At 44.1% G+C, this 27728-nt stretch overlaps 1 protein-coding gene across 4 annotated transcripts in view; it reads left to right on the forward strand.

Moving 5' to 3' along the window:
- VAV2 (vav guanine nucleotide exchange factor 2) overlaps positions 1 to 27728 on the forward strand; it is a 284485-nt gene that overhangs the window by 243320 nt on the left and 13437 nt on the right. For all 4 annotated transcript variants that reach the window (XM_067541859.1, XM_067541857.1, XM_067541856.1 and 1 more), the window contains 14 exons: positions 2006 to 2105; positions 4924 to 5019; positions 5511 to 5579; positions 10723 to 10809; positions 12914 to 12999; positions 14764 to 14896; positions 16594 to 16703; positions 17373 to 17474; positions 20250 to 20338; positions 21788 to 21804; positions 22481 to 22502; positions 24402 to 24529; positions 24788 to 24862; positions 27182 to 27234. In XM_067541859.1, the coding sequence (XP_067397960.1) occupies positions 2006 to 2105; positions 4924 to 5019; positions 5511 to 5579; positions 10723 to 10809; positions 12914 to 12999; positions 14764 to 14896; positions 16594 to 16703; positions 17373 to 17474; positions 20250 to 20338; positions 21788 to 21804; positions 22481 to 22502; positions 24402 to 24529; positions 24788 to 24862; positions 27182 to 27234 (1167 nt within the window). The remainder of the gene's footprint in view (positions 1 to 2005; positions 2106 to 4923; positions 5020 to 5510; positions 5580 to 10722; positions 10810 to 12913; positions 13000 to 14763; positions 14897 to 16593; positions 16704 to 17372; positions 17475 to 20249; positions 20339 to 21787; positions 21805 to 22480; positions 22503 to 24401; positions 24530 to 24787; positions 24863 to 27181; positions 27235 to 27728) is intronic.

The following is a 27728-nucleotide window of genomic DNA, read 5'->3' on the forward strand; positions in this document are numbered from 1 at the left end:
TGTTGTCACAGCGTGGCTGGAAGCCAATTATGCAGTTTTATGGCATTGGCAGGATGTGCTTTGAGCCACATTAGAGAAATTACTCAAATTAAAGGTTTTTATTTTACCTTTAAGCCTCCCAAGATCTAGGTTGTGTTTTGGTTTAATGCAGCGCATAATCTGCTTTTGTAAATTGCAGGACTAACCTGGTGTACAATGAAAGTGAGAAGTGCTTAAGGAGGGGAAAAGCCTATTAAGACAGTGGGGAGATTGCTGCCTCTCTTGTAATCTGATGAAAACATTCTACTCATGTTCAGCAGCCACTGCATTCAGTGGTGTGCGTGCAGGATTTGTGGTGTGCATGCACCATTTACCTTCGTATTTACCCTCCAGAGCCTCTGTGTGATCCAGAGTTCAACGCGCTAAAACCCCTAAAAATGTCCAGTTTGAATAAACTGCATGTAACACACAGCCATGAGGAAAGATACCAGAATGGCTACTGGAAAGGAAAAGGGAAAGGTACCGTAATGACCAGTAAAAACTCCATTACCTACCCAAATATGCTTTCTAAGGATTATTGCTTAAACATCAAGCTATCTAGGATCAAATGTAGGAACTGAGTTCACCGAAATGAATCCGAGAGGAAATATCATTTGGGGAGGGAGAAGCTGTAGGAGACAGGGTGAACTTTAAATAGAGGTTGCTCATCCATTCATTTTGGTGCCTTGGACAGCGTCCACGGCTTTTTCTCTTGGTATGTCCAGCTCACCAGTCTTGTAGCATCACCACCTCAGACATCTCTAAATGTACAGTTTGTGGAGAGGCACCTAAATATATAGTGTAACTGGTGCTCTTGGAGTCAAGGTGCATTAACAACATAATTGTTCGTACACCCCTGGCAGCTCCATTTACTATGTGGGCAATGCAATTTTTATGGTGATACACGGTACATGGGGGGGTCTGTGTATTTACTTACCAGTGATGGAGCCAGTTCATAATATGCTATTAAGGAAGGTCTTCCTATAGGCAGTTTTACTGTTTTGTGTTGTTTTTAATACTTCTTCCTGAAACAGACTTTTAAAAATATATCTGACCCACAGGTATCCTTGAACCACGAGATTGTGGTATTGTATCCCGAATGTGAGCTCTGTGGGGCAGGGGCTAGCTTTTTGTTCTGTGTTTTGTACAGCACCTAACACAATGGGGTCCTGGTCCATGATGGGCTCCTAAGCGCTACTGCAATACAAATAATAATTTAACAACCATAACATGGGTGTGGAGCTATGAAACTTCAGAACAGCGCACTATAGAGATAAACATTCGGCAGGAAGTTGGGATCTGGATTCAGAGCCAGACTTTCCCAGCGTTCTGATATGTTCCGGTCCAGATTATTGAGCCAGACCCATCTCTGTACAGAAAGTTACTAAAAAAAGAAATTGTTGTCCAAAAAGGGAAAGGAAGGTACAGATCTCAGAACACGCTATTTGAGAAGTAGCAGCACAGAGGATAGGCAGATGTCCTCTACTGGAGCTTCTCAGTCTGTGGAAAGAGGAAGTATTAATGATTATTTTTTTCAGCTGGAAAATTATCCCAGATTCTTTTCCCCTGCATGAACAAGAACTTCATCACAATCCAGAGCACCACATAATTATATCTTAACATCTGGTCTCACCCAAGCAAACTTGGATTTAGGGAGGTTACAGGCCAGTGTTGGAATTCTGCCAGGGCTCTGGGACCTGGCCGCTGAGGGATGAGCCATGGTACTTTGTGTAATGGGAGGGCAGATTAATTGAAAAGTCCCTTCCACTACTCACCAGCCTAATTTTGGTGGCTGAATTTCCCATACAGGCTCGAACACGCTTCTCTGAAAAGTTCAAAGTGTTTCAATGTTAAAAAGTGGTGCAGTAAAAAGCGTTAATGCTTTAAGTGGTTATGTGAGGGACTAGCTGTTTGCTTTGCACTTTCCCATATTTTTTTATAATGATTAATAACTGCTTGCAAATGTTTCTGATTAAATCCTCTGCAGACTATTGATTTATGGCGAGTACTGCAGCCATATGGAGTGTGCCCAAAATACTCTGAACAGTCTCATTGCAAACAAAGATGACGTCAGGCAAAAAGTTGAGGTAAGTGGATGTGGGGGAGACTGGGATGAGGCACCAGGCATTCAGTCCAAGAGCTCGTTTGTGTTCTGCCTCCCTTCTTCGATTTACTTTGTTGTTAGGTTTAGAAACTGCTGCTGGGATTGAATGAGTTTTGGAAATTCTCCTTAAAAAGCTTTAATCCAAGAGGGAGGGGAATAATTGGGGGCTGATTCTGGTGCAGCACAAGGGGGTTGCTGGGCAAAGATCACTTTGCTGGGCAAAGATCATTCAGCCACCCAGATTCTGGGTCTGCCAGTGTGCCCCCTGGCATAAATTAGAGCAGCCCAGGCATAATTCTTTTCTTGGGATATTGAGAAGGCCAGAATCTCCATAGTTACCTTGTGCTATTGGCCCATCTTCACCCCCCTCATCTGCCCCCACTAGCCTCTTGTAGCTTTTGAATAGCCACTGTACAGAGCAGGAGGGTAGAATTGGCCTCTTACACCTGCATATCCTCCATGGCGCAAGGCTTAAAGCTGCCATGTTTAGACTGTTTAATGAAATGTTTCACTTGTTAACATCCTTTCCCTTTTTTTAATACTATGTCTTTGTAGCAGCAAGGCTCCCAAAAGCCTCCACCTCCTCCTCCGCCCCCTTCTCCCCTCTTTTATCCCCCCATCAAGCCAGTTCTGTCCCAATACATGACAGCCATGGATGATGGAAAAGACCCAATTCATTGCCCCCCCGTAAGGTGTTGAGCACCCTCCATGTTAGAGATTAATGGATTTTCAGACTGCAAGGATCATCTACTCTGACCTCTTGCCTAACACAAGCCAGAGGATTTCACCCAGTAATTCCTGCACTGAGCCGCACAGAAGATGACTGTTTGTCACTGGAAGATGGGCACTTTATAAGATTTGTCCCTGGATCATCCAGCTCATCTCCCTAGTAAAAAGGGTTTAAATGTGGATTGGACTCACTCAGGAGAGCAGGTTTCCCATGTATCCTGTCCTTCCCACCACCATCTTTCCCTCCATAAAGCCCATCTGCAACTTCCTCAGACTTGATTGCTCAGAAGCATCATGGGGCTGCGTGTGTTAACAGTCCGCCCTGCTCCCGCCCCCAGAGCCTGAGAAAGTAATCTTAATGAGGGCTCCACCTGAGTCAAATGACCTCACTTTCTGCCTCTGTAGTTGGTGTGTTATGGGCCCGATCCAAAGCCAGTAGAAGTCTTTCCATTGACTTCAATGGGCTTGGATCAGGAGCCTCGGACTTTTGTGCTGAATTTCTGGCAGGTGTGTTGCATTTCTTTGTGCAGCTGCATTGTGCAGGATTGGTGCATTGTGGGCAAATTCTGCCCAGGCTTCCACGCACAGCTCTGGTAGCTCCTGATCTGGGCCATCCCAGCCCTTCCTCCCTCTGATGCTCCAGTTTTGTCCCTCACTTGAGCAGAGATTTTGGGCCAAATCCAGCTCTGGCACAAACTGTTACAACCTCCATTGAAGTCCATTGGAACTGGGCCTATGTACACTGAATAGGGGTTGAGTAGTGAATTGTTCTATCTCCTGTGTTGTGTGTCCAAAGAGATCTTTGGAGCTAGGACAGCAAGACCACCCAGCCCATTTTCTCTTTACATTCATAGTAATCTGTATCACATGGGCTAACAGACTAGGGATGATCTATCTATGTAGTCTAGGCAATTCTCTAGCCCCAGAGAGGGTAGTATCTTCTCAATCTTTAGTGTATCTGTCCTCGCAACATTCCCGGGAGGTAGAGGAGGTCATTTTACAGATGAGGAGCTAAGACACAGAGAGACTAAGGGACATGCCCAAGATCACCCAAGGAGTCCCCCTCAGAGAGCAAGGAATTGAATCCAGGCCTTCCACGTCCCAAGGTATTGCCCTAACCACTGAACCATCCTTTCTCTCGGATGTGTGGAATCAATGTAAGTAGGGTCTGATACTTTGCAAAACAATGAAGGTCCAGAAAGGACAGGCTACTTGGACTGCTAGTTGTAATTCCTACTTCATTTGTGATGTTAATCTCAATTTGCTGGGCTGTCGCTGCATGTTATGTTATTGTCCACAAATGGCCTTTGATTCGCAGTGCAAATGCAGCAGTGTGATTACCGAGTGAGTTGCTTATTAAACACCCCCCCCCCCCCCTTAGGTCTCACATCAAAATAGTACGGTCCAGATCATGCCCAGTATCCAAGGCGCTGCTGCTGTGCTGTGACCTCTGGCTGTTCATCCATTTCTCCTTATTTAATTACATTTCCACTTGTTAGCAGAGCCCATCTCTCTGCATAGCCTAATGCACATTGTAGCAGGCCCATCCTAACAGTTTTAAATGGTTTAAAATAAGGGAGATTCTCTCTCTTTTTATTTTATTTCTTCTGGGTGGCCCCCCGCCCTCAAGTGGATTTGAGGCCACCCCTCCTTATGTCCCAATCACTACTAACCCTCTGAGGACTGGATAAGATTCCCATCAGAACCGGCTAGTGCTGCCCTAAATCAGCTGGAGTGGTCACTGCTTGAGCATTCTGAAACCAGGTGCAACCACCACACTCACCAAGAGGCTGAGTGTTCTGCTCACACCGCTCCTATCCCCTGCCTGGAGAGAGGAACCAAGGGACTCAAACCTAGGGTCTCCCAGATGCAGAGTAGCCCAACCACTCCACTCTGTGGGAGTGGAAGTGACAGGAGGTACGGTGTATATAATGGAACTAGGACATTTGCCCCAACCTACTGGAAAAATGAGGAAACTATGATGCATTATGCTTTGAGAGTTTACAGAAACACAACAAAGCAACGTTAGGTTTTTTCCCCCCACCTCTTTATTTATTTTATTTTATTTTTAGGAATGCACATTAAAGGTTCAGGATGGGAAATTTAAATTGCAAGATCTGCTGGTGGTACCAATGCAAAGGGTCTTGAAGTATCATCTCCTATTAAAAGTAAGTGTTTTAGCATCCAAATTGCCTTGCGGTTGCCATTCTTGCTCTAGCACCTCTGAGCTTATCCCATAGCAAATGGAATCAGTACTGGAAAGCGCAGAGCGAGGAATTTTTTTTCTTTAAATGAAATAATTACTACAGCTACTCAGCGCAACATAATATTTCTGCCATTTTTTAAAGTACAATGACCAAGGGTAATTCTCTGCTAGTTAGCCACAAGAGGCAGTTAATGAATATAAAATAAGCTTTCGTATAATCTGATTATGTGTGAAATTCCTCCCGTCAGCTCAGTGTAACAGATCCACTGAGCACCAACAGCTTTGCTGGTTCCTCTCCTTACAGTTATAGCTGCTGACTGCCTGCCACAGCTTCACTGCTTTATGTTCATAGTGGTATGCAGTAATTGCTTTATGGCTTGTACTGTGCTCTATTACATCATGGGGGCAGTAGTGTGTGAAACTTTACTAAGGCACTTGGAATATTTTTTGCAGGAGCTTCTCAGCCATTCATCTGATCGGCCAGAAAAGCAACAACTCAAGGAAGCTTTGGAAGCCATGCAGGTAAGAGAGGAGTGATGCAGTCCATCTGCAGGGAGCTGATAGAAGCAGGGAACTTTAGGCTGCAACGGTGGAGATAAATCAAGGTCTGGGCTGCTATTATTTATCTGCATTACAGTAGCACCAGGAGGTCAATGCCCTATTGCACTAGGCACTGTACAAAGACATAACTGAAACTGTTCATGCCCCAATAGGGCTTAAAATCTAAACTGACTTCTTCAAAGATAGCGATGCTTGCAAAGAGTACAGACGTCACCATTTCATAGCTCAGCTTAGGGATATTAAGATTCCATACACAAGCTGCTTATTTTCTTTGCAAAAGCTGCAGTGAGAGATGAGTATCATTACTCAGATGCAATGCTTCTACCTGGGGAAAAGGGGGGTCAATTATGTGTAGAAAAAACTTCAGAGGGAAAAGTGTAACACATCAGAGTGGAGGAAAGAAATGTCTTTCCCTTGAGGGTACGCATGTGTACACTAGTTGCTATTAGAAATCATTTCACAACAAATGCATGGTTGTCACCATTATCTACTCCCTATGCTCTGGAGAGGAAGTGGTATTGGTTGACAGCTTTGCACTGATAACCATTGTATGTAGACATACTGTGACAAATTCGACTCTCGCTTTCACCAGTGTAAATCTGGAGTGACTCCATTGACAGGAGTGGCATTACTTTGACTGTACACCAGTGTTGTGGAAATTTGTCCCTTTTGGTGTGTTTGTGTACTGTGTCTTCATGGAGCACAGATGATTACGCACTGTAATCCAGATCTGAATACCACTGAGCTGGTGTGGGTTGGGAATTTTCCATCTAAATGGGTTTTTTTTATGGGAAGTGGCTTGCCTACAAAATAGAAATTTCTGTGTTTTTGAAAATGTTGGGATTTTCAATGAAAACCCTGAAAACCCCCAGAATTTGAGGAAAAACTTTCAACAAAAACAAATTCATTTTTGTCAAAAATTTTCTGCATGATTCTGATTTTACAGCCATGTAACTCGGAACAGAATCATCCTGTGAGACCAGTCATTAAACCCAGGTCATCTTCATGACCACAGAGAGCTCACCACTGAGCTGTACTCTATGTCCTGAGGTCATGATATTTGTTTTCTGTCTCTGAGGATCAGCTTTTTTTCCAATGACACTGCATTTCCTAGGACTTACAGAAGTCCAGTGACCTTCTTAGTCATTTTTCCTGTTAGTCAGTGCATCCAGAACTGGCATGTAGATCACTGGAAGGTGAAGGTTGTTTGAAGGACATTGCAATCTAATTCACTGCTGCCCACCCACAATTGGGATTTTCCACATGTGTCTTGGGGCTAGAAAGCGGACTCCAAGCATAGTCATTCTAAAAATAAATATCTGTGGGGTTTGGACAAGAGAATTTTCAAGTTCCTGGCACGAGGGACAAAGATTATGCCAGCAGTTGTGTAATCAGTGATTTGCATCCTCTGTTTTGGGGTAAGCTTTGCTTAAAACAAAACTCTTTGTTTAAATGGGCACTGACCCACGTTGATTCTCTTACATTATGAAGCTAAACTTGTGGATTCCAACCAAAGTAGTTTCCTCAATCCCTTCTTTCTGCAGTGCAAATGATCTAAATGCTGCCTTGGACTCCCTTTATGCTGTGTATGGCTTCTTACATTCCTGACCAACTGTGAATTGATTTTGTTTGTGTTTGTTTTCCTACTGCAAAGAATTACATCAGTGGTGCCCAAGGCTGTTGCATGCTATGTGCCTTCAACTCCCGCCACAGTCAGTGGGAATTAAGGTTGCCCAGCACTTTTCAGAATAAGGCCCAGGGGCTCTGATTCAGTGAGGAACTTGGAGGTGCCTCGCTCCATGTTGATGACTGCTCGCATGCTCTAAGTTAGGCCTGTGTTCAAACGCCTTGTTGAATTGAGGTCATAATGCATAAAATCCACAAATGCATAAAGGGTGAACAGTCCAGTCCCTATTATGACGTAGGGCCTGATCCGAAGCCCGTTGAAGTCGATGGGAGTCTGTCTATTAATTTCAGTGTGCACTGGGTCAGACCCTTAAAGCCTGACCCATTTTAACCCTGAGATTTCACCCACTGTGTTGGAAACTTCAACCAATATATGGGTGCGATTGGAGGAACTACTGAGAGCCGTGGATAGACAGAGAGATTTGTAATGTAAACTGGGATGGTGAGCAAGGGCTTAAATTGGGGGGAGGGGTTTGAATTGGGAAGGAGACCCTTTTTGAAAATAAATCAACGGGTTTAATATATGGAGAGAAAGAAGAGCAGCGACATGTCCCTCTCTCTTCTCCACCCCCTTTTCCGTGTCTGAGAGTATGTCTGCATGGCAAAAACTAAGGCCCATTGCAGCAAGTCTCAGAGCCCGGGTCAATTGACTTAAGCTCACACTATGGGGCTACAAATAGCAGTGTAGAGATTCTGACTCAGGCTGGAGCCCATAGTCTAAGATACATCCCCCTTGCTGGGTTACAGAGTCCTGATTCCAGCCCGAATGTCTACACTGCTATTTTTAGCTCTGTAGCGTGATCCCAAGTCAGTTGACCCTGACTCTGAGATTTGCTGCAATGGGTCTTTTGTTTTTGCTTTGGCTCCGGTTGACCGTGGCTGCAGTGGGTCTTTTTTTGCAGTGTAGACATATGTTGAGTGCTGGTGTGAGCTATTCCATCTGATAGCCAGAATTCTCCACCTGAAAAATTAACTGTTCACTGTGTGGTTAGTGAAGAGTCAAATATGGAGATAGTTTAAAAAAGGAGAGGCACAGAGATGTTTTCATGCATTGCCAGGATTCTGTCCTTCCACTATTTGACTCATTTGGTGGCTATGTGTTTTTGAAGAGCTCAGGTTTTGTTGAAGAAGATGCCCTCCAACACTAATAATAATAATAAAAAATCCTGGCTGTGTGAAAGGCTGAGTGTTTTCTTTATGAAGCTACCAGTAGCCATCAGACAGGATCATCTGCTTCCGCTTTCACTCCATCACGAGGGTATAGATTTGACTCAAATGCTGTCGGACTTGCCACAGTCACAGGAAGCAGCAATTTTATTTTAATTGGTATGTAAATCTATATTTAGTTTTCAAATGGTTCATTTCATCTAGATTCCAGACTTGTTCATTAGCTAGACAAGTCTAGCACTCCTGTGCTCCAGTGATGTGAAACCGTTTAGAAGCCTAGATAGCAAAGCCTAGAGCTGAATTTTCCCAGGGGCTTCAACCTCACTTCTGATTTTCCACGCACGGTCATTTGCACAAGCTAACAGCAGGATTTGCACAAGGCAATGGCATGTGTGCAAGATGTGCACATGTGGGTGTTTGGCATGTGCAAAATCCCATCACCTGGATGCACAGTCTTTCACCCAAATCACTGTGTGCAACATAGAGTTTGCTTTAATGGTTATTACTTTTGAATGGGTCTAGTTTGTACATCTTGTCAAGCTGATGATTCATTGTAGATCCCACAGCTATGCTTCTCCCATATGTGCAAGATGGCACATTCCATAGAAGGAAGCAGATGAGACTGCTGGGGGAAGAGGCTTCAGATGACTTTGACATGCAGGGGAATCTTACTTCATCTGATTACTTTACCTTTTTCCCCCCTTCCTAACAGTTACTGACATTGACTATTTTAAATGGGTATTATGTGATGTTATATAAGTATTGCCACTTCGGATTGTGATTATCATCTCTGATTAATCCTTCTTATGTTGAAAAGCTGTGGAAAGCTTGCACCCGAGGTGATGTCTTGAAAAATTCTGTGGTTTTCGGATTTAATCCAAGCTGACAAGAACTACTGTTGAGGGAAAAGAGACATAGGGGCCTAGATAACAGGCCATAAATATGTTTTAAAAATATTGTTAAAGATGGAGTAAGAAATTAGTTTGGTGGAAGGGTTAGAGAAGTCTTTCTTTCCCCTCTGGGTCAGAATTCAGGCAACTGGGGAGTTTGGCTGGAGAATGCAATAATGAGGAGAAATCTAATCTCAGCAATGCAAAGACACACTCTGACTCTATTTTCAGCACAGAAATAGTTCCACTAAAGTTTTCCTTTGTTTTAGAAGAATTCTCTTACAAATGTCTTAACCATTTGCAGTTGGGATGTTAGTGGTTGTGCATATTCAGGGCTCCCATAGCTTTTCTGCAAGATGCTTTTCCTCCATTGGTGTTGCTTAAATAAACCCTCATCCAGCAAAACACTTAAGTATGTGCTTAAAGTTAAACATGTGAGTAAGTCACATTGAAGTAAATGAGAGTGCTGAAATGTTTAAGCAGTTTGCTGGATTGGAGTCAGAGTGCCAAAAAGGTGTCAAGCAGTTATGGAGCAAATTTAGACATGTCCTTGCCCAGAGTAGTTTATTGTCTGTTTAGTTAATGTATAGACAGAGGATGGGCAGAGATACAGTGTTAAGAATGACGACTGGCATAGACAATGATGAAGGGAGGTCCAGGTGAAGAAGGAGTTGAAAGAAAAGGGAGTGTTGAGGTGGAAGGCATGCGGTGAAAATGGAGGAGAAAGAAAATAAAGGCTTTCTGACTCTTTTCAAGAGTTATGCTGGATGGAACTGGAATGTCAGCTCACATAGCAGCTGAATTAAAAGTCAGGACCCTGCTTAGAAAGTCCAGTCATGTCTTCTAATGCTAATTTAATATACTGCCCTCTCCTGTTCATTGGTAGAGTTGCAGCACCTGTCTAATTAAATAACTACTGCACACCCAAGAAAATCCTAGAAGAGAGCACATGGGGAAAGGATGGAGAATGTTTGGGCCAAGATGCTTAAGGAGTCTCTGAAGGGTTGAATGATACAGCAGGCAGAGCACAAAGCATTCTTGATGTGTGAGCAGTGTATTGATGCAGAAATTATAGGTAGTGATACCATACGTGCTCGTGTGGCCTGCTTACTCGATTTTAATTGACTGACGCTTGTTTTAAATCCAGCAGAAATGTATTGAGCTAGTTCTGAGTTCTCAGATTTGTATTTTCTCCAATGCAGCCAATGTGTTAGATTGTTGTTTTGATTCCTGCAGAGCTGCTGCTATCTTCACTTTCTGAAGTGACTCCTGAAGTCGAGTGGTTTTTTTTTTTTTTTTTAAAGGATTCTTCATTAGAAGGGAAACAGGAATACTAAATAAACATTTGTTTTTCACTTAAGGACTTGGCCATGTACATAAATGAAGTCAAGAGAGACAAAGAGACCTTAAAGAAAATTTGTGAATTTCAGAAGTCTATAGAAAACTTGGTGAGTTTGAGAATCTTCTCTCTTGCCCCTCCCCTCCACCCCCCAACTTTTTTATTTTATCTTTATGAACATATTTGGACCCTCCATACCAATATTAACACATTTTACTCATCACCTGTACTTGCTACCTTTAAAGACCCATTTGTATTTGGTCAGCTGTTTATCATTATCTGTTCATTAATTATGTTCAAATCCCAAAAACGGAACCCATACATTATAAAATCTTGATCCTGATGTGAGACTGTCTGTCGTGTTTTCCATTGAATGGATTTCCCATACTTTATTTTCGCATGCCACTAATGTTGGGGGACTATCATTTTTCTGAAAACAAACTCTTGCACATCTGGCTGCTATTTAAAGTGTTTTTATTTTGCTGTTAAGTGGATAGAAAGAGAAGATGAATAAACATTTTTACGAACAAGAGTATAGCCTGGCATACAAGGGAGAGAACAGCACAAGTAATAAATTCCTAAGCACTTAACTCCGAATATATGGGCCAGATACTGTCTTTCAAACCATCTGAGGGACTGATCTACTGAATTGCAGCGGAAGTCAATGGGAGCTGAGGACACTCAGCACAGCACACCTCTCTGTGTTATCCTGAGTCTGCCTGAGCCCAGAGTAGACTTTAATAGATGATTATTTAACAGACTGAGACAGAATCCCTAGTTTTCAAGAGAAACCTGAGAAAACTCCTAAGTGGAATGGGGGCCTTTCCAGCTCATAGGTTTGGATTGGAAGAGCCATGATCTGTATGAGACATGAGATATGTGATGCTCTTTAAAAATTGGAATGCGAATGGGTGCTTTAAGCATCTGCTTTTCCCTGCTGCAGTCTGAGAGCTAGTGTGACATGCAGAAGATGAAATGTTAGCAAAGCCGTCATTTCTTTCTTCAAATCAATCCCACACGCTCTGCTCTGTGTTTAATTTCGTTTCTCTGTATTGGAAGTTATGGATTTATTCTCATTATGTATACAGAACCCATACAGCACAGCAGTGAAATAACCACAGGTTGTACACACAGTGGTATAAAATATATATTTTTCTGATCAACAGTGATGCGTCAAGATTTTTTTTTTTTTAATAAGAAAAGAGCACTCTGTAGGCAGAGTGTTTCATCTCACTCAATAACAGTGCTGTAGTGGGTAGCATTTGCAAATGCTTGGGGGCTCTAAGATATTCAGGATTCTGGTCTCTGAATCTGCCCCAAACCTGTGGTTTGGGTTCCAGATGAGAGCCAACATTGAAAGAGTTCTATTTTCTGGTTCCAGTGCAGTTTCAGTAGAAAACCTCATGTGGATATCTTGCAAAAATTAGTTGACCGATAAACCTTTGCACCCAGATCTTCGCCTTGACTTATCATCAAACCCAAACTCTAGCCTCTCTTTAATCAGGATCCTAACACCACTTCTTGGGTCTTCTTCTATGGTAACTGTCACCTATTGAAATTCCATCTGGCTTTAGGTGATACTGTTTATATAAACCTCTGCCACTCAAAATAGATCCCATAGTATAATCTTACATGAGTGCGCCTTCTCAATCATCTCAAGTTGCCGTGGGGGAGGTCTAGGTTGGATATTAGGAAAATCTTTTTCACTAGGAGGGTGGTGAAGCACTGGAATGGGTTACTTAGGGAGGTGGTGGAATCTCCATCCTTAGAGGTTTTTAAGGCCTGACTTGACAAAGCCCTGGCTGGGATGGTTTAGTTGGGATTGGTCCTGCTTTGAGTAGGGGGTTGGACTAAATGACCTCCTGAGGTCTCTAACTCTAATATTCTATGATTCTCTATTCACTGTGCCTTTGGAATGTTCTCTCTCTGTGAGTTCAAGTCCATCACAGATAACATTACGGGTGAGGTGATTGACTTTTGGGTTACGTGTTTTGCAGGCCCGTTGGTGAGTGTCAGTGTTCTCCTTTGTTATGGGCCCATTTTGGAATCTGAGCTGGGCTCGGGGGTTGAAGGAAGGGCTTTACTGCCCTTCGGGAAATGTCTCATTTGTTTCTTTGTTTTGTGCAACGTTCAGAGACCTTTTGGGTTCAGAGCGCTTCAGAAATAAAAACCTGTCGTTACTGCAAGTCTAACATGCATTTTGCTACCCACAGCAAGGGAAACTGGAAGAATTTGGGAGGCCAAAGATAGACGGTGAACTGAAAGTCCGCTCGATAGTGAACCACACGAAGCAGGACCGGTGAGTGAATGAAGGAACAAGGAAATGGACAGTGAAAAAAGACATTTTCCCCGAAAAGTCAAATGACAAGCAACACCATTCAAAACTGCTACTTGCCGCGCAGGGCCCCTTATTGCTATGCACCCAGGGGCTCTAACACAGCTTAACGTCTGTCTTAGAATCATAGGGGGTTTAGATGCATAGGTCCTGGGCTCAGTCCCAGCTCATGCCGACCCACCTAGGTGCATTGCCTTACAATTGGCAGCCGGTAGAAGAATTTGAGCCGGGCAGGCCTGCAAGGTTCAGAATGAGGTTCCCTGGGCAGGGTGTGTATGTACGCTGCACGTAGACATGTGGCTCCCTGTCCTCCTCTAGTGACTGAAGCACATAGAGGTTTATGCGTCTGCAACAGATTTTGAACCGACAGAGCTGGGTATTTAAGCTTGGAATGTAGAAGCTCCTGCTTTGAAGTGCCGAGGTTGCAGGTTCAATTCCCATGGCCAATAACCCACCTAGAGGGTGTTGCATTACACAGAAAAGACCTGATAGATCATCCATTCCATCCTTTTGCCAGTGCAGGATTTTGCCTATCCTACATTTTGTAGTGCGCAGGCCAGGTTACTTCAAAGAGTCCTGATCTTCTAGAGATCAAAAGTCAGACCTCAGTATGAATTTCACCTCTCCGCCTCCCAGCAATTTGGTGTGCGTGAACCATGTGTGGCCCATTATAAGGAGGTGGTGGGCAAGCTGTGAAATTCATATCTAGACCCAGGTTTGGATGCTGACTAGCACTCTCCCATAGTTTAGAGGGTGTTCACATCCAGTGTCTGTCCTCAGGCCCCAGTCATATATCCCACAGTGCCCAGAGGCAGAAACTTTCAAGTCAGATATTAAATCATAAAAAAACTGGCAATTTTAGAGTCCACAAGTGTCATCCACAGTGAAATGCTTATGTTGTTTTTTGTTATTTTAAATCTCATTCTTTGGGGGACTAAAGTGCTCTCAGGCTTTGCAAGTGAAAACTATTCTGTGTTCCAATTTAGACTCATTGCCAGTCTGTGGAATTGTAGAACACCTAGTTAGGTGAAAGTGACTTACACTGACTTTGAGTTCTACAGAGATGGCACTCAAAGGAAAGCCCTGTCTTTCCCCTCCCTCCCACCCTGCAGAATAAAATAAAACTGCATCCCTATTGAAGGGATTGTATGTGCTAGTCAGTGGCTGATTTCAAGGTGTCTCAAACAGAGCTGGGAGGCTTTTACCTGTATGATTACAGTGTACTGTATGTTTGCAGGAGAGTACCTACAACTGAAATATACAACAGCTCTTGGGTGCTCTGGATCCTCAGGAAACAAAATTGAGATGTCTTCTCACTACATGGCATGCATATGAAAATTTTTAAAACCCTCTTTGAGAGCTCTTTCATCACACGAGTCTGAACTTTTTCTTATAAAAAGAACTGTTCTGAAGAAGTTTTTCCAAATAAATAAAATTAACTTTCAGTTTGTTTTTCACCCGGTCCCTTGCCCAGTAAGATGATCTGTGGGCTAAATTGTCTCCCTTATAATCAGTTGAGTTACACTAGAAGGACATTTGGTCCCATGTTTCCAGACACTTCATCCACATTAATTTGGTCATTACTTAGAATTGCATTGACGCCAACTGCCTTCAACATTAAATCATTATACAGCCAGCAACGTTTAACTGCCTTGATTGGGGAATGATCTCTGCAGAGCTTTCTGTGAAAGGTGTATATAATTAGATGTTGGGGTTGGTTTCTGGCAGGTATTTATTTTTGTTCGATAAAGTGGTGATCGTCTGTAAGAGGAAAGGATACAATTATGAGTTGAAAGAAATAATCGAGCTGCTTTTCCATAAGATGACTGATGATCCCATGAACAATAAGGACATTAAGAAGGTAGGTGAACAGAACAAGGAACTTGCTTAGCTCTCTTTGACAGCTTTTCATAACCATTCAGGTGAGTGTCCTTGGACACCCCTCTCTCACTGGACTTTTAAAACAGAAATAGCACTTGTAAAATCTGCTGAATCAACCCTTAGATTTCAAGGGCAACCTTGCAAAGAATTTAGAAATGAGAGGCTGAGCTGGATGCGCTGACCCTGGGGCCTGCAAAATAGCCCTCAAGAAGTTAGAATGACTTGACTATAATGGAGGAAGCTGCTGTCTTCTTTTATCTAGTAGTGGTTTAGAGAAGCCGCATGCAGAAACGTCATTCACAGATTAATTGGAAAGGATAAAAATGACCCCAAACTGAATGGAGAATGGGGGTAGAATGGGCAGAACAGGCACTTACCCGGATGCACGAATTGGAATAAGCATGTTTGTGACTAGAATTCAGTTGTGTACGTCTCCTTTCAGGCCCTAAGCTTCATGCTCCAGGTAACTCAGTGCATTTTACAGACTACTCAACTAGAAGCAAATACTGCAATCGCTGACAGCAAGCAGGGCAGCACTCACATTCTTAAGCACCAGATCCCATATCGTCATTCTGAGCGGGAACGTGGCTGGGTGGCCAGGTTTATAACTCTGTGTTTTTCAGAAGAGCTAATGGGAATGGAACCGCTAGCAATAACTGTTCTGGGAAATGCACCTCTAATGGTCATGCCTTCGAAGTACTGGGTGGTAATAGCAGTACTAGAGTTCAAACATCCCAGGAGAGAGTGCTGTTTCTTGAAAAATGGCTGACCCAAAGGTCTTGGTGGGATCTTTGTAGCTTCTTGGACCTGTCCCTCAGCAGACAGCCCTTGAAACTGTAGAAACGGTGTTTATTTTTCAGGTTTAGCACAGATGTTGCAGGCTTTTTGCATTGGGAACACTCTTCAAAACCAAGTTTCCCTATCCGAGATGCACATACTCTGCCTGGTTTTGGGCTTAGGTGATGACAGAAAGGACAATCTGCATCCCAGTAGACTCCATAGCTTAGCAGCTTTGGCCACCGCTGGTAGTATGGGACAATGTACAAGACAGCAATAAGCAGCTGTTGTGCCATTTTGAAAATAATGGGTGGCTTTGCTGCTTTGATGATGAAGAGAGATTGCTAGCCTTGTGTTTTAATGAAATGTATTTCCGCTTTGCTCTCTTATGCTTTCTAGTCTCATGGGAAAATGGTAAGCAACCACAAGATCCACTTTATTTTCTGTTAATATTTTATTGAACTGGCTAGTATGTATGTGCACCACTGCCTTCTGCAGGGCAGATTGGATGTGTGTCAGAGGCCCTATATTGCTGATGGTGAATGGAGGGTCTCCATTAGCTTTAATGGCAGCGACCTGAACTTTTTGGAGCAGCAGAATCTGGGTTCTCTCCCATCTGCTGCCATGAAATTCTGTTTGGTGATGTCCCAGAGTCAACCAATCAGTAAGTCATTTGTTGCAATGTACAATAGAGATTCGAAGCTAGTCTTTGCGCCATTCTGCATTTATCACCAGAAAGGTCCATTATCACCACAGAGGCAAGCAAAGGGAGCACAATAAAACAGATTACAAATGGACCTGAATTAACTCACCCAGGATGTTGTTGCTTAAGCATTTAGCATGAAGAGGCGAGAGAGAAAGAACCAACATCTGATAATTGATCTGTGTTTCCTATTGTAGTGGTCCTATGGATTCTACCTAATTCACCTTCAAGGGAAACAGGGCTTCCAGTTCTTCTGCAAGACGGAAGACATGAAGAGGAAGTGGATGGAGCAGTTTGAAATGGCAATGTGAGCATCTTAAGCTTCCCTGCAAAAATCGGCTCTGGGTGCACACAATTGCCGCTAATGAAACATGGCCCAGGGCTCTGATCTGCAACTCTCATTGCCTTCCATAGGAGTTCTATGCACAAAGGGCTTCCAGAATCTGGGCCTGATGTGATAGCATCAAACCAAACCGTTCTTGCAAAAAGAGTGTGTGGGGAAGATATCTGTAGAAATTGCCACCTTGGGAGGAAACCTATGGCATGCAACGCTGTGTATTTGACCAGACAACCAGAGTTAAGGGTTAAAATCTGCAGAGAGCCAGCACGAGGGTCTTGCAACCTATTTAAGCCCTATTTTGAGGACATAAATGCATAGGTTTCACACTGGCCCTCTGAACAGCAGTGAATTCTAGTTAATGACTGACTTGGGGGGACAGACAAGATCACATGTGACTGTATCAGTGAAAGTTTAATACACCACGCATAACCCCCTCCCAACAGCTAACTCCAAATGACTCTCTGACTCTTGGGCAAGATCTTATACCATGCTCTGTGATTTCCAAACTTTGACTGAAATCCAGACAGGAGCTGCAACCATAGAATTCAGAAAGTCTGAGGAGGGCAGATTGATACAACTTTTGGGGTTTGTCTGTTTTGTTTTTGTTTGGTTTTTTTTTCTCCTCTTTGTAATTAGGTCCAACATTAAGCCAGAAAAAGCCAACGCGAATCACCACAACTTCCAGATGTACACGTTTGAAAAGACAACCAACTGCAAAGCGTGCAAAATGTTTTTAAGGTGAGCAATGCTTTTCTGGCTCTTCCAGATGAAAACTTTTTAAAAAAACATGTCCATTAAAAAAAAAAAAAAGTGTAATTGCTAATTCATGATTTCCTTGGTCCTTCACTCAGTTGAGAAAAGACGTGAGGTTGGAAGGGCTATGTATCTGAGATTCTTTAACTTACTGAGTGTCAGCTACGGCGTTTGAGGCTATGACGAATTTGAAATTAGAGTTGCTGCTGCTGTGTTTTTAATTCTTCTTGTGTATGTTTGTAGGGCTCTAGCTGGGATAACAGTGCTGTGAATGGTGGCACAGAATCCCACACGATAAGCCCCTTTTCCCTGTCCCTGGAGAACAATACACGTTATTGGGTGGGAACAGGCTGTGGTTTTACCAGTATTTCATGCATGCACCTGCCTGATGCTAACGTGACAGCTGTGCTGTATTTGCCTCTCCCCTCTCTGACCCTAAGCTGGAGCCAGCTTGGTTCCACACTTACTCTGGCGCACAGTGAGGTGCCCAACACCTGTTGAAAGTCAATGGGAATCCCAGCCTAAGCCTCTTCCGCAAACCATGCCCTCATGTCACCAGCTGGGGTGTTAGCTGTGCAGTATCACAACTACACCGCTCAGCCATTCCCTGTGTGGAGCAGTTCATCTCCCAGCTCTCCAGACTTGTGGTTGTATTTGAACTATAGATTTTAAATCATTAATCCGCACCAAGCCTGGCTGCATTCCCGCACTGGGGGCAGCCTGCTTACCTGACACCCCACTCCTGTAGCACTGCAGGCAGCCTAATCCAATACGGAAGCAACCAGGAGTTCTCTTGACTTTTCCCCATCCCCAAACCTGAATTTTGCATAGCTTCCGTCCTCTGGGGGCATCCATATTAAACACGCCAAGTCCACTGTCCCCCAGACACCTTTCACGGGGACCCAAACATGTGAGACTGCTGTGTGTGAGCTCTTTGTGTCTTAAGTCACCCTTCACAGCCCTTTGGCTAGATGTTTTCAACATCTAAAATGGGTTTGTCTTTTTTATTCCCTGTTTTGTCATTCTTTTCCTTTCCTCTGTCCTCAATTCAGACCTAACTTCCAGACTTCCAGTTCACCTCTGCTGTATCACATAAAGGACCATAATCATCAGGATAGCCTAGTAGCTACAGGAGCTATAAGTCCACGCCCCTGCCCCATTGCTGTGGGAAAGCCAGATATTTATACCCATTGATTGACAGGAGACAGAATCCTTTATGCAGCATTGCAGCAAGAAGAAGGGAATGCTGGCCTGAGGCTATAGATAAATCTTGCATGCGAGGACCGTTTGCTAAAGCTGTCAGATGCCCAAGGGGGTTGCTTTATTGCCTCGCCTACCAAATGGCAAGTGAAATTATCATTAGCTCAACAAATGTTGCATTAAGAAACTCCTTGTGTATATAGAATTGTGTGCATTAAGCTGCTTGTCTTTATATGCTATTCAGAGAACCTCTCCATGGGCAATTCCCCTGGATTGGTTGGAACATCAAGAACATTTAATAGCTAAACCAATCAGAACTGCACCTTCAGATAAATGCTGTATCCATGTGGGTTATTCCCATAAAGTCCTGCAGGCTCATGATCTAGTCACTAACGAAAGGCTATTATTTAGTAATAGATCTTTGCACTTAGACTGCATATTTCATAGGGGGAATTTGAAAGCACATCACAAGCAAGTAGTTAGGCTTCGAAAACCACCTCCCCGTTTCTGCCTCCTGATGTTGGCTAAATCCTGTTATGGCCACTGAGGCACAGAGAGGTTAAGTGATTTGCTTAAGGTCAGGAGTGTAAGTGGCAGGAGTTGTATAAAATGAAGTACATTTCTTACGGAGTTTAACTACACCAGAGGTATGACATCCTTTCAGCATGATTCCCATTAATGGTAGTATAACTTCATGCCCAGTGTAGATTTGTCTATATTAACACTATAGGAGACGCGGGTTCTTTTTAAACACAGATGATACACTCTCCTCTGGTTTGTTTGTGTGTTCCCACTGACCAATTTGTTACCTTTGCTTAATCCTTCTCTGCACAAAACCACCAATACTTATTGCTGCAATTTTAGACTCCATGGGAGTTCTTTTGAATGCATTTGACCTTCCCTGCTTGAAAATAGTATTTCCAATGGCTGAGATTTTAGCCCAACATTATGACTTCAGCTGTACAGCCTTCTGCAGATACATGAAGCTCAACTGGGAAATAGGGCTCTGTGTTGACTTGCGGCTTTCATCAGGCGGTGTTTGGCCTTTCAGAAAGGTATAGCTTTCATAGGTGGATGGCTTGAAGGGATGGTAAAGGGATATGGAGCCTACTCACTGCTAAGTCACCAGCTTGAACCTCCAGGTTAGAAGTGACTGCTGAGTCCGGGGGCCCTATGTGAAATGAGCTGGTTGTGTCAATTCACTTCCTAAGGGACAAATGCTCACATTGCAAAACTCACCGTTGTCGCTCCCACAAATTCACCCACATAGAGGCTGAGGAATGAATGTACGAGAAGGCTGAGCTACCATCATCTGCCTAGATGTGGTCCTACCAGCTCAGAGTAGAGGCACATTTCTTTCATGGTGCTCTGCTGGCTGGATAAATTGAAGGATTGTCCATCTGGCACCTTTCACAAATGTTAGTCACTAGCAAAATAAATAGTAAAAAGTTCAATGAATAAACTATCATGCAAGAAGTAAAACAAACAGGTAATTTGAGAGAAATATCAAGGAGGGACTGGAATGAAGAAAAACTAAAATTCCAACTTCTTTTTTCACAGAGGAACTTTCTACCAAGGCTATCTTTGCATGAAATGTGGAGCAGGTGCTCACAAAGAATGCTTGGAAATCATTCCACCCTGCAAGATCAGTAAGTCTTTTGATGTTCTAGCTGTTTTTAAAAGGGCTTGGCTGCTTGTGAATGATCTGAGAGTTAAAAGTTGTTTTCTCTTCTGCACTAAATGCCATCCACAATTTTTTGTCCATTTTTAAATAAAGAAAGAAGAAAAAGCCTTAATAGCTTTCCATCCACTTCCTAAGATGGTAACTGAGGCTATGTCTACACTGACAGTGGCAAATTCGCCACCATCAGATCGATTTATCCGGTTCGATTGAGCGGCAGTGAAGACACACTCAATCGATGGGTATGCATTTCCTGTCGGCGCAGCATAGTGTAGACGGCGCATAGAACAGAAGTTAGGAAGTCGACAGGAGTTACTCAAGCTACGTAGAATTTGCTGGTCAGTCTGTAGACCAGGCCTCATTGTGTAGCTCCTTTAAAATAATATATCTATAATATATAATCTGAGTATTCCAAGTAGCCCCCTGAATTCAGAGCGCTACTCAGAATACTGTAATGGAACAGAACGCCCTCAAGCAAGGTGTAAAGATATTTTAATAATCCCTACCATGGGATCTTGCAACCAAGTGAATGAATCACTGAAGCTAAAGATAGAAGAGACTCACTATAGTAGGACATGAAGTCATCCACCTGGAAGTGCAGGATATATAGACCCAGGTCAGGAGTAGTTCTGAGATTCCTTCCCGAACACACGTTCTTGGGAAGTTGCAGAGTTTGGCTGAGGATTGTGGGATGCCGAAGGATAACTGGAGGTAATTTACCACACTCTTTAATACCCCTTCCTAGCCAAGTCTTCTCATAGCGATCTCTGAAAAAACAAAGAATTCTTCTCCCCTGATGAGGGTAAAAGTGTTGCCACTTGAACAGCAACGAGGATAGGAAAAAGGGATAATAATGAAAGAAGGTTGCGTCAGACCCCAGAAGCGAGGCGGGGGTGGGAAGTGAGAGAGAGAGTGTGTGTGTGTCTGTAATTGAGACATATGGAGCCCGCTGTCAGTAGATGGCTCCGTGGGGTAATATATTATCTTCTGCAGTGTGGTAGTTGATGGGGATGCAGTTCTTAGTCTAGTTTCTAATGGACATTTGAGCCAGGTAATCATGCAGTGCTCTTTCTCTCCCACCCTCAAAGCCCCGCCACGTACTCAGTCTGGCACAAAACCACGGGGCGCTGCTCAGAACATGTTTGTTACCACAGAGTTGTGTGCAGGCCTGAGGTGCATTGGCGGAGCTGGGTGCGATTTGGGGCCTGATCCAAAGCCCAGTGATGTGGATGGAAAGGGTTCCCATTGACGTCAGTGGACACTGGAGCAGGTCTGTAGTGTCTCACTTTTGGGAGTCCCTTCTCTCAAGACGATGAGTCGCTGCAGTCACTTGAGTTGTGTGGTGGAGTAAAGGGATGTGCAAAATAGAGGGTTGTTTCCCCCTAAATTAACCAATTCTTTTAACATTTATTTTCAGGTTCTCCGGCCGACCAGGTACGTTTATTTAACAGTCCTCTTGTTCCCTCCTAACTCCCTGTCAGGCACGGAATGTGGGAGCATCTGTGGGTCGCTAGTCCAGATTGCATTATGGCTGCGAGCCCCCAGCAATCACTGCAAACGTTACATCGGATAATATCCATGTGGCATCGTCATAGGGACCTGACCCTACAGGGAGCCAAGCATCCCCAATTTCCTTTCACTTCAGTGGGAATTAAGGGATCTGAGCCCCTCACAGGATAAGTCCTGGTGACAGAAGTCCTTCATTTTAGACTAAAATTGGACCTTCCCTGTCATTTGTGGCACCGCCATCGGATGTGCTAACTCACAAGGCTGCAGTGGCTCTGCCTTCTGGACTACATAGGTCGAGAGCTGGGGGTGGTGGGATGAATTGTCACCTCAGTATTTCCCCTGCCCAATGGTGACGTTTCCTCATACGGAGAATGGAAACCTTCCTGCCCCTAAAGTGAAGAATTCTGGGTAGATATAGCACAATAGTCTCCATGCCTCAGGAAAACATTGAATCCAGCAGTGAACTGCACAGGAAGCTTTGCTATAATCAGGGCCAGAGCAGAGGTTGCTAGAATACTTTAGGGTATTTTATTTTGTCTTCTGAAATATATTCAGTTGCAATAAGTTTACTGAACATAAACTATCTTCTCTCTCTTTGCAGGACTCATTAAATACGGGACCTGGTAAGGGTCACAGTGGTGGTGTTTAGTAAATGGGTAAAGTAGGAGAGGCAGCATCGGTTTCTGATTCAAAGAGGTTGATGACAGCAAATTTTGGAAGGGGCTGTCATACAGTTTTTGTACCTAAAGCCTGATCTACACTTAAGTCATGCTGGTATAAATATGTTGGTTGGGGGTTGATTTTTTGCCATCATAGTTATACTAGCATGAAGGTGCCTTGTACTAGTGTAAGAACTCTGATACCAGCATAACTGCATCCACACTAAGGTTTTGGGGTTTGTTTGTTTGTTTGGCTGCCTTAACGATCCCAGGAAAGAGCTGATCAACACTGAAAAGTTACATCAGCCTAGCTACATCTCTCGGGATGTGAAAAATTCACAGCACGGGAGAGGTAGTTAAGCCAACCTACACCCATTGTAGACAGCACTAGGTGGATGGAAAGAATTCTTCAGTCAACCCAGCGACTGCCTCTTGGGGAAGTTGGTTTATGGGAGAACCCCTCCAAGGCCGTCTGGTGAAGACGCTCTGTGTCGATTGGAGAGAGCTCTCCCATTGGCATAAAAAAACCACCTCTGCGAGCAGCAGAAGGGATGTCAGAGGGAGAACTCTCCTGCTGACATAGCGCTGTCCACACCAGTGCAACTTACGTTGCTCAGAGAGGTGGAATATTCACACCCTCAAGCAACATAAGTGTTGCTGACATAGGCTGTAGTGTAGACGTAGCCCAAATGTCTATACTGAAGCACCGCTGTAGCATTTAAAGTGTAGACATAGACATATTTAAAGCAGCAAAATTTTCTTATGTAGGCAAGTCCTAAGAAGCCAGGAAACTTGGGTCGTCTAATTCTGCCCTTGGACATGTGCCCTCACAGCTCTGGCTGAGAGAGAAGAGGATGGTCTAATGATTCGAGCACTGGCTTAGGACTGGGGAGATCCAGGTTCAAGTCCCTGCTCCACCACAGATTTGCTGTGTGGCCTTGGGCCAGTCACTTAACCTCTCAGTTCTCATGTGGACAACAGCACTGCCCTGCCTCCTCCCAGGGATTGTAATGATAAATACATTAAAGATTGGGAGGTGCTCAGATAATATGGCAGCAAGGGCCCTGTAAGTGTGATTGTATTGTGGTTGTGATAACTCACTCTAGAACTCTTAGTGTTATCTTCTGTCAGGGTCATTATTCACTCTGGTCCCTGTTATATTTTCCCTTGTTCAAGATTAATGCAGACCAGGTCACTGGGATAGTCCTGAATGCTTCACCTTGCAAAAAAGACTCCGCTCCCTTGCTTGCTTCTTTTACTTAAAGGAAAGCCAGTCCCGGGGGAAAAGTCCTCCTAATCCAAGCTGGTGACATGAAAATGTTGAGCATGAGCATGTTGCTCTCATTAGAGGGAGGATAAGGGAAAAGCAGTTGCAAAAAGCGGGCTAAAACAAATATTGTAGGCTGAGTGCAGCCGGGGAGGAATGTTTAATACGGGATCATTCACACCGACGGATATTGGCTGAGAATGTCAGTCCCAAATCCCATCAAAATTCAACAGGTGTTGAGTGCCTAACTCCTAGTCCCCACAGAAATCCCAGACTTTATCACTCAGCCTGTGATGATTCAAGAGTGGCTTATTGTTGCTCAACTACAGCCTATCTGAAACGACAAGGTTCCAGTGCAGGTGCAATCTTGTGCCCAGAGTTTGGCCTTTCTTTATCTGCCACCAACAGTTTAGCTTGCCGAACTCTCTCAAGTTAACCACTTAGCTTGAGCCAATCAAGGTGCCATGCCATGAGCATTAATGAGCTATACCCGCAAATCCTGACGACTGATGTTCTCTGGCTCACAAGATGGTCTTGTAGTAACAATAGGTTTTGTTCTTTTTAGATCATGAATCTGAGTGTTTCCCTCTTTCTAGGTCCTAAAATGGTGGCAGTTCAGAATTACCATGGCAACCCAGCTCACCCAGGGAAGCCAGTGTTAACATTTCAGACTGGGGATGTAATAGAGCTGCTACGAGGGGACCCGGATTCACAGTGGTGGGAGGTGAGTGATGTTGTTCTTTGGAAATGTGCAGAAGACCTTACACAGGAGCTACTGGATAGTCATGTCGTTCTCTTCTTTATTTATTTTCCCCTTAGTGCTTCTATTCACTGGAGTTGGCAAGTCATTGTCCGAAAAAATTCTTGGAGGCATATTATCAGCTTGTATCAGAGACACACACCGTACACAATTCTCCAAAACTGGAGCAATGTGTCCAATTTCTTTGGCACAGTGCTGATGTTAATCTTTATTTATTTGCAGGGGAGGTTAATGCAGACCAAGAAGTCTGGTTATTTTCCCAGTTCATCGGTGAAGCCCTGCCCTGTGGACGCTAGGGTAAGCGCATAAAAACAGACCTCATCCCAATACCTCCAAGCTTGGACATGCTCAGATTTGGGGGGGTTGCCTTGGGGCCCATCTCGTAAAGCAAGACAACTGAAATCATGGACTGGACACCAGTGTGAAGCTGGAGTATCTCTGCTGGTTGTAAGGGAGTCACTCTGGATGTAACTGCTGTAACCTGCAATTTAGAACTGTCGGCATTTTGTTTGAGGTGGGTGAATGTTCATGCTTGAAGTGGGAAAGTTGACCTGGTGTAGGCTTGGATGGATGCCTTTCTCCAGAGCGTAATTTCACAGGCTGCTTTGTCTGGGGCCTCCAGCTAGGCCTAAGAGAGATTATAGCACCTCTTGGAGTGTGAGTTTTGCCTGCAGGCCTGGCTCAGGCGAGTGAGTCTGGAGGACTGAACAATGTGTTGGGTGAAGTTTCGGAAGGAGGCTCAAGGTCAGCAAGGGACACTAGATGGAGTCTGCAAACAATTTCTCTTAAATAACCATAGCTGTGTCGCTTTATCAGGCAAAAGAATTACTTTTGATGGTGCTTTGTACCTAAATAGTGGCCCTGTCTTGAAGACTTGCAATGTGTTGTGTTAATGTGTAACCAAATTGATGTTCCATCTATTCATTTAACTTGTCGTTTTCTGTCAGTTGCCCATAACTGAGCCAGTGCATGTGAACCATTTACTAACAGTTATGAAAGGACTGGATGAGTATAAATCATTAACTCTTGCACAAAAAGGGGAACCTCTTATTGATTGGTCAGTCCAGGTCCTAAATTTGGCCCGTATTGTGTTCAGGGGCTTGATCTTTCCATAGACTCCTGTGAGCTTTGGATTGGGTCCTTAGGGTAAATAAGTCTCCTGAGTAAGTGAATTCTCTGCTCACGCTGCACAGTGATTGCAGATGTCCCATACATATTGTGCACTTCCCTTAGTGTAACATGCACTTCTCTTCTACCTTAGCACACCCTTCCCTAGCTCCTAGTGCAACTTCCCAGCTTCTTGCCCTTGCACCTTTTACTTCTGCATTTTGTTAAACTGCATTTTTAACAAGCGCTTTAGCATGAGAATGTGCGACAGCCAGAAATCAGTGCATAGCCTTCCAGCCTGGGGCTTCTTCCCAAATCCAGTGTCTAAGTTCACAAACCCCACCCCCCACCTCAGCCATTCTGATTCTCTGCACCAGTTCTGGCATGTTTTCAGGGAGTATGCCCAAACCTCTTACAACATCTTTTGTTGCTGCAGTAAATGCATTCTTCCTAGTCGGGCTTTACATGTAACCCATGCAAATGCTCCTTTCCCTTCCCTCCCTCCCCCATTTAAATACTGGCTGCAATAGCCTGCAATCTGCTTGAGTGATGTGCTTTGCCCTGGTTTGACCCAGATGCCAATTGCCCCACTTGCTGGCTTCTGGGGCTATTTGTATAATCTTTAGACTGCAGGTTGTGTGGCCATGGGGACAGCGTGGGGTGGGGATTACTGCTGATGATTCATCTGCCTTTGTGCTTTGACTTAGAAAAAGATTGTCCCAAAACTTTAACAGACACAAAAGCAGGGGCTGGGGATATGGAGTGGGGGGAGGGTTGGGGATGTTTTCAGCCAGTGGGCAATACAATGTGGTCTAGTGGATAGGGCACTACACTGCACGGGGAGTCTGGAGGGACCTAGGTTCTCTTCCTAGCACCACCCCTAGCTTGCTTGGGCAAGTTTGCTTGCCTCTGTGGGCCTCAATATCTTCATCTGCAGCATGGGGGATCACGCTGACCCAGCACTGGCAGGTGCTTTGAGATTGCACGTGAGAAAAGCTAAGTAGTGTTTGGTTGTTAACAAGTCCTAAAAGCTTTGAATTACTTGTAGGCTATAAATAGCAGTGTAGACGGGGAGCCCTTGCTTAGGCGAGTAGAGCAAAGACACACCAGAACCTCAGGGTATGTAATCTATGCAGCTCCTACCTGCCCAAGACATGCTTCCTGTGTCTACACTGCAGTGTAGCTTACCCCCGGCTGGAGCCTTTCCTTCCCCCACACCAGAGCCTTTCCCTGCAGCCTGCTTTCCACTGCAGCATGCAGCCAAACATAGACTGCAAAAGGGTCAGATAAATCAAAATACCCAATACACTTGGCACAGCTGGTTTTGTGTGTGTGCGCAAAAAAGAGAAGCAGTTGATTATAACACTCTTCCGCTGACTCCGAGGCCAATCACTCATAAAATGCTTGGCACATACAAACGCTCCCGTACAGAGAAGTGTATCGGAGATGATCTATAACCTAATTAGGGTCTGTGCTCCACAGTAATATGCAATGTTCTCTTTGCTCTAGCCTCCCAGCAGCCGGCCTCCTTCGAGAGAAATAGACTACACCGCGTACCCCTGGTGAGTCGGTCGTTAAATCAGACATTCCAATAGAAATGCTTTACTACAGGCATAAAGATATACTGGCTTTGCTTTTTAATTTGATTACTTTGTCACAAATCTGCTATGTAATAACAAATTAGAAATGCGCTTTGGAAGCTCCTCTCATCCTCCCTCTCCCCTCCCACCCCCAATCCACTGTTGATGTACAGGAGCCGTGAGACTTTCAGTCAAACAAGGTCAAAGGGGCGTAGTTAGTTGGTGCATTAGCATTTCACTTCTGAAGTCTTGCATTTGAATCCAACTTCAGAGCCTGATCCAAAGTCAGCTGAAATCAATGGGTCAGCTGACATTGACATTGACTGCAGTAGGCTTTGGAATAGAGCACAAAGTGGATAAAAAGCTGGATATGAGTCAGCAGTGTGCCCTGGTTGCCAAGAAGGCTAATAGCATATTGGGCTGCATTAGGAGGAGCATTGCCAGCAGGTCGCGGGAAGTGATTATTCCCCTTAATT

The sequence above is a fragment of the Emydura macquarii genome, unplaced genomic scaffold (genome assembly GCF_026122565.2).
Source record: "Emydura macquarii macquarii isolate MOO-44397 ecotype Brisbane River unplaced genomic scaffold, CSIRO-AGI_Emac_v2 contig_691, whole genome shotgun sequence".
NCBI classification, from domain to species: domain Eukaryota; kingdom Metazoa; phylum Chordata; order Testudines; family Chelidae; genus Emydura; species Emydura macquarii.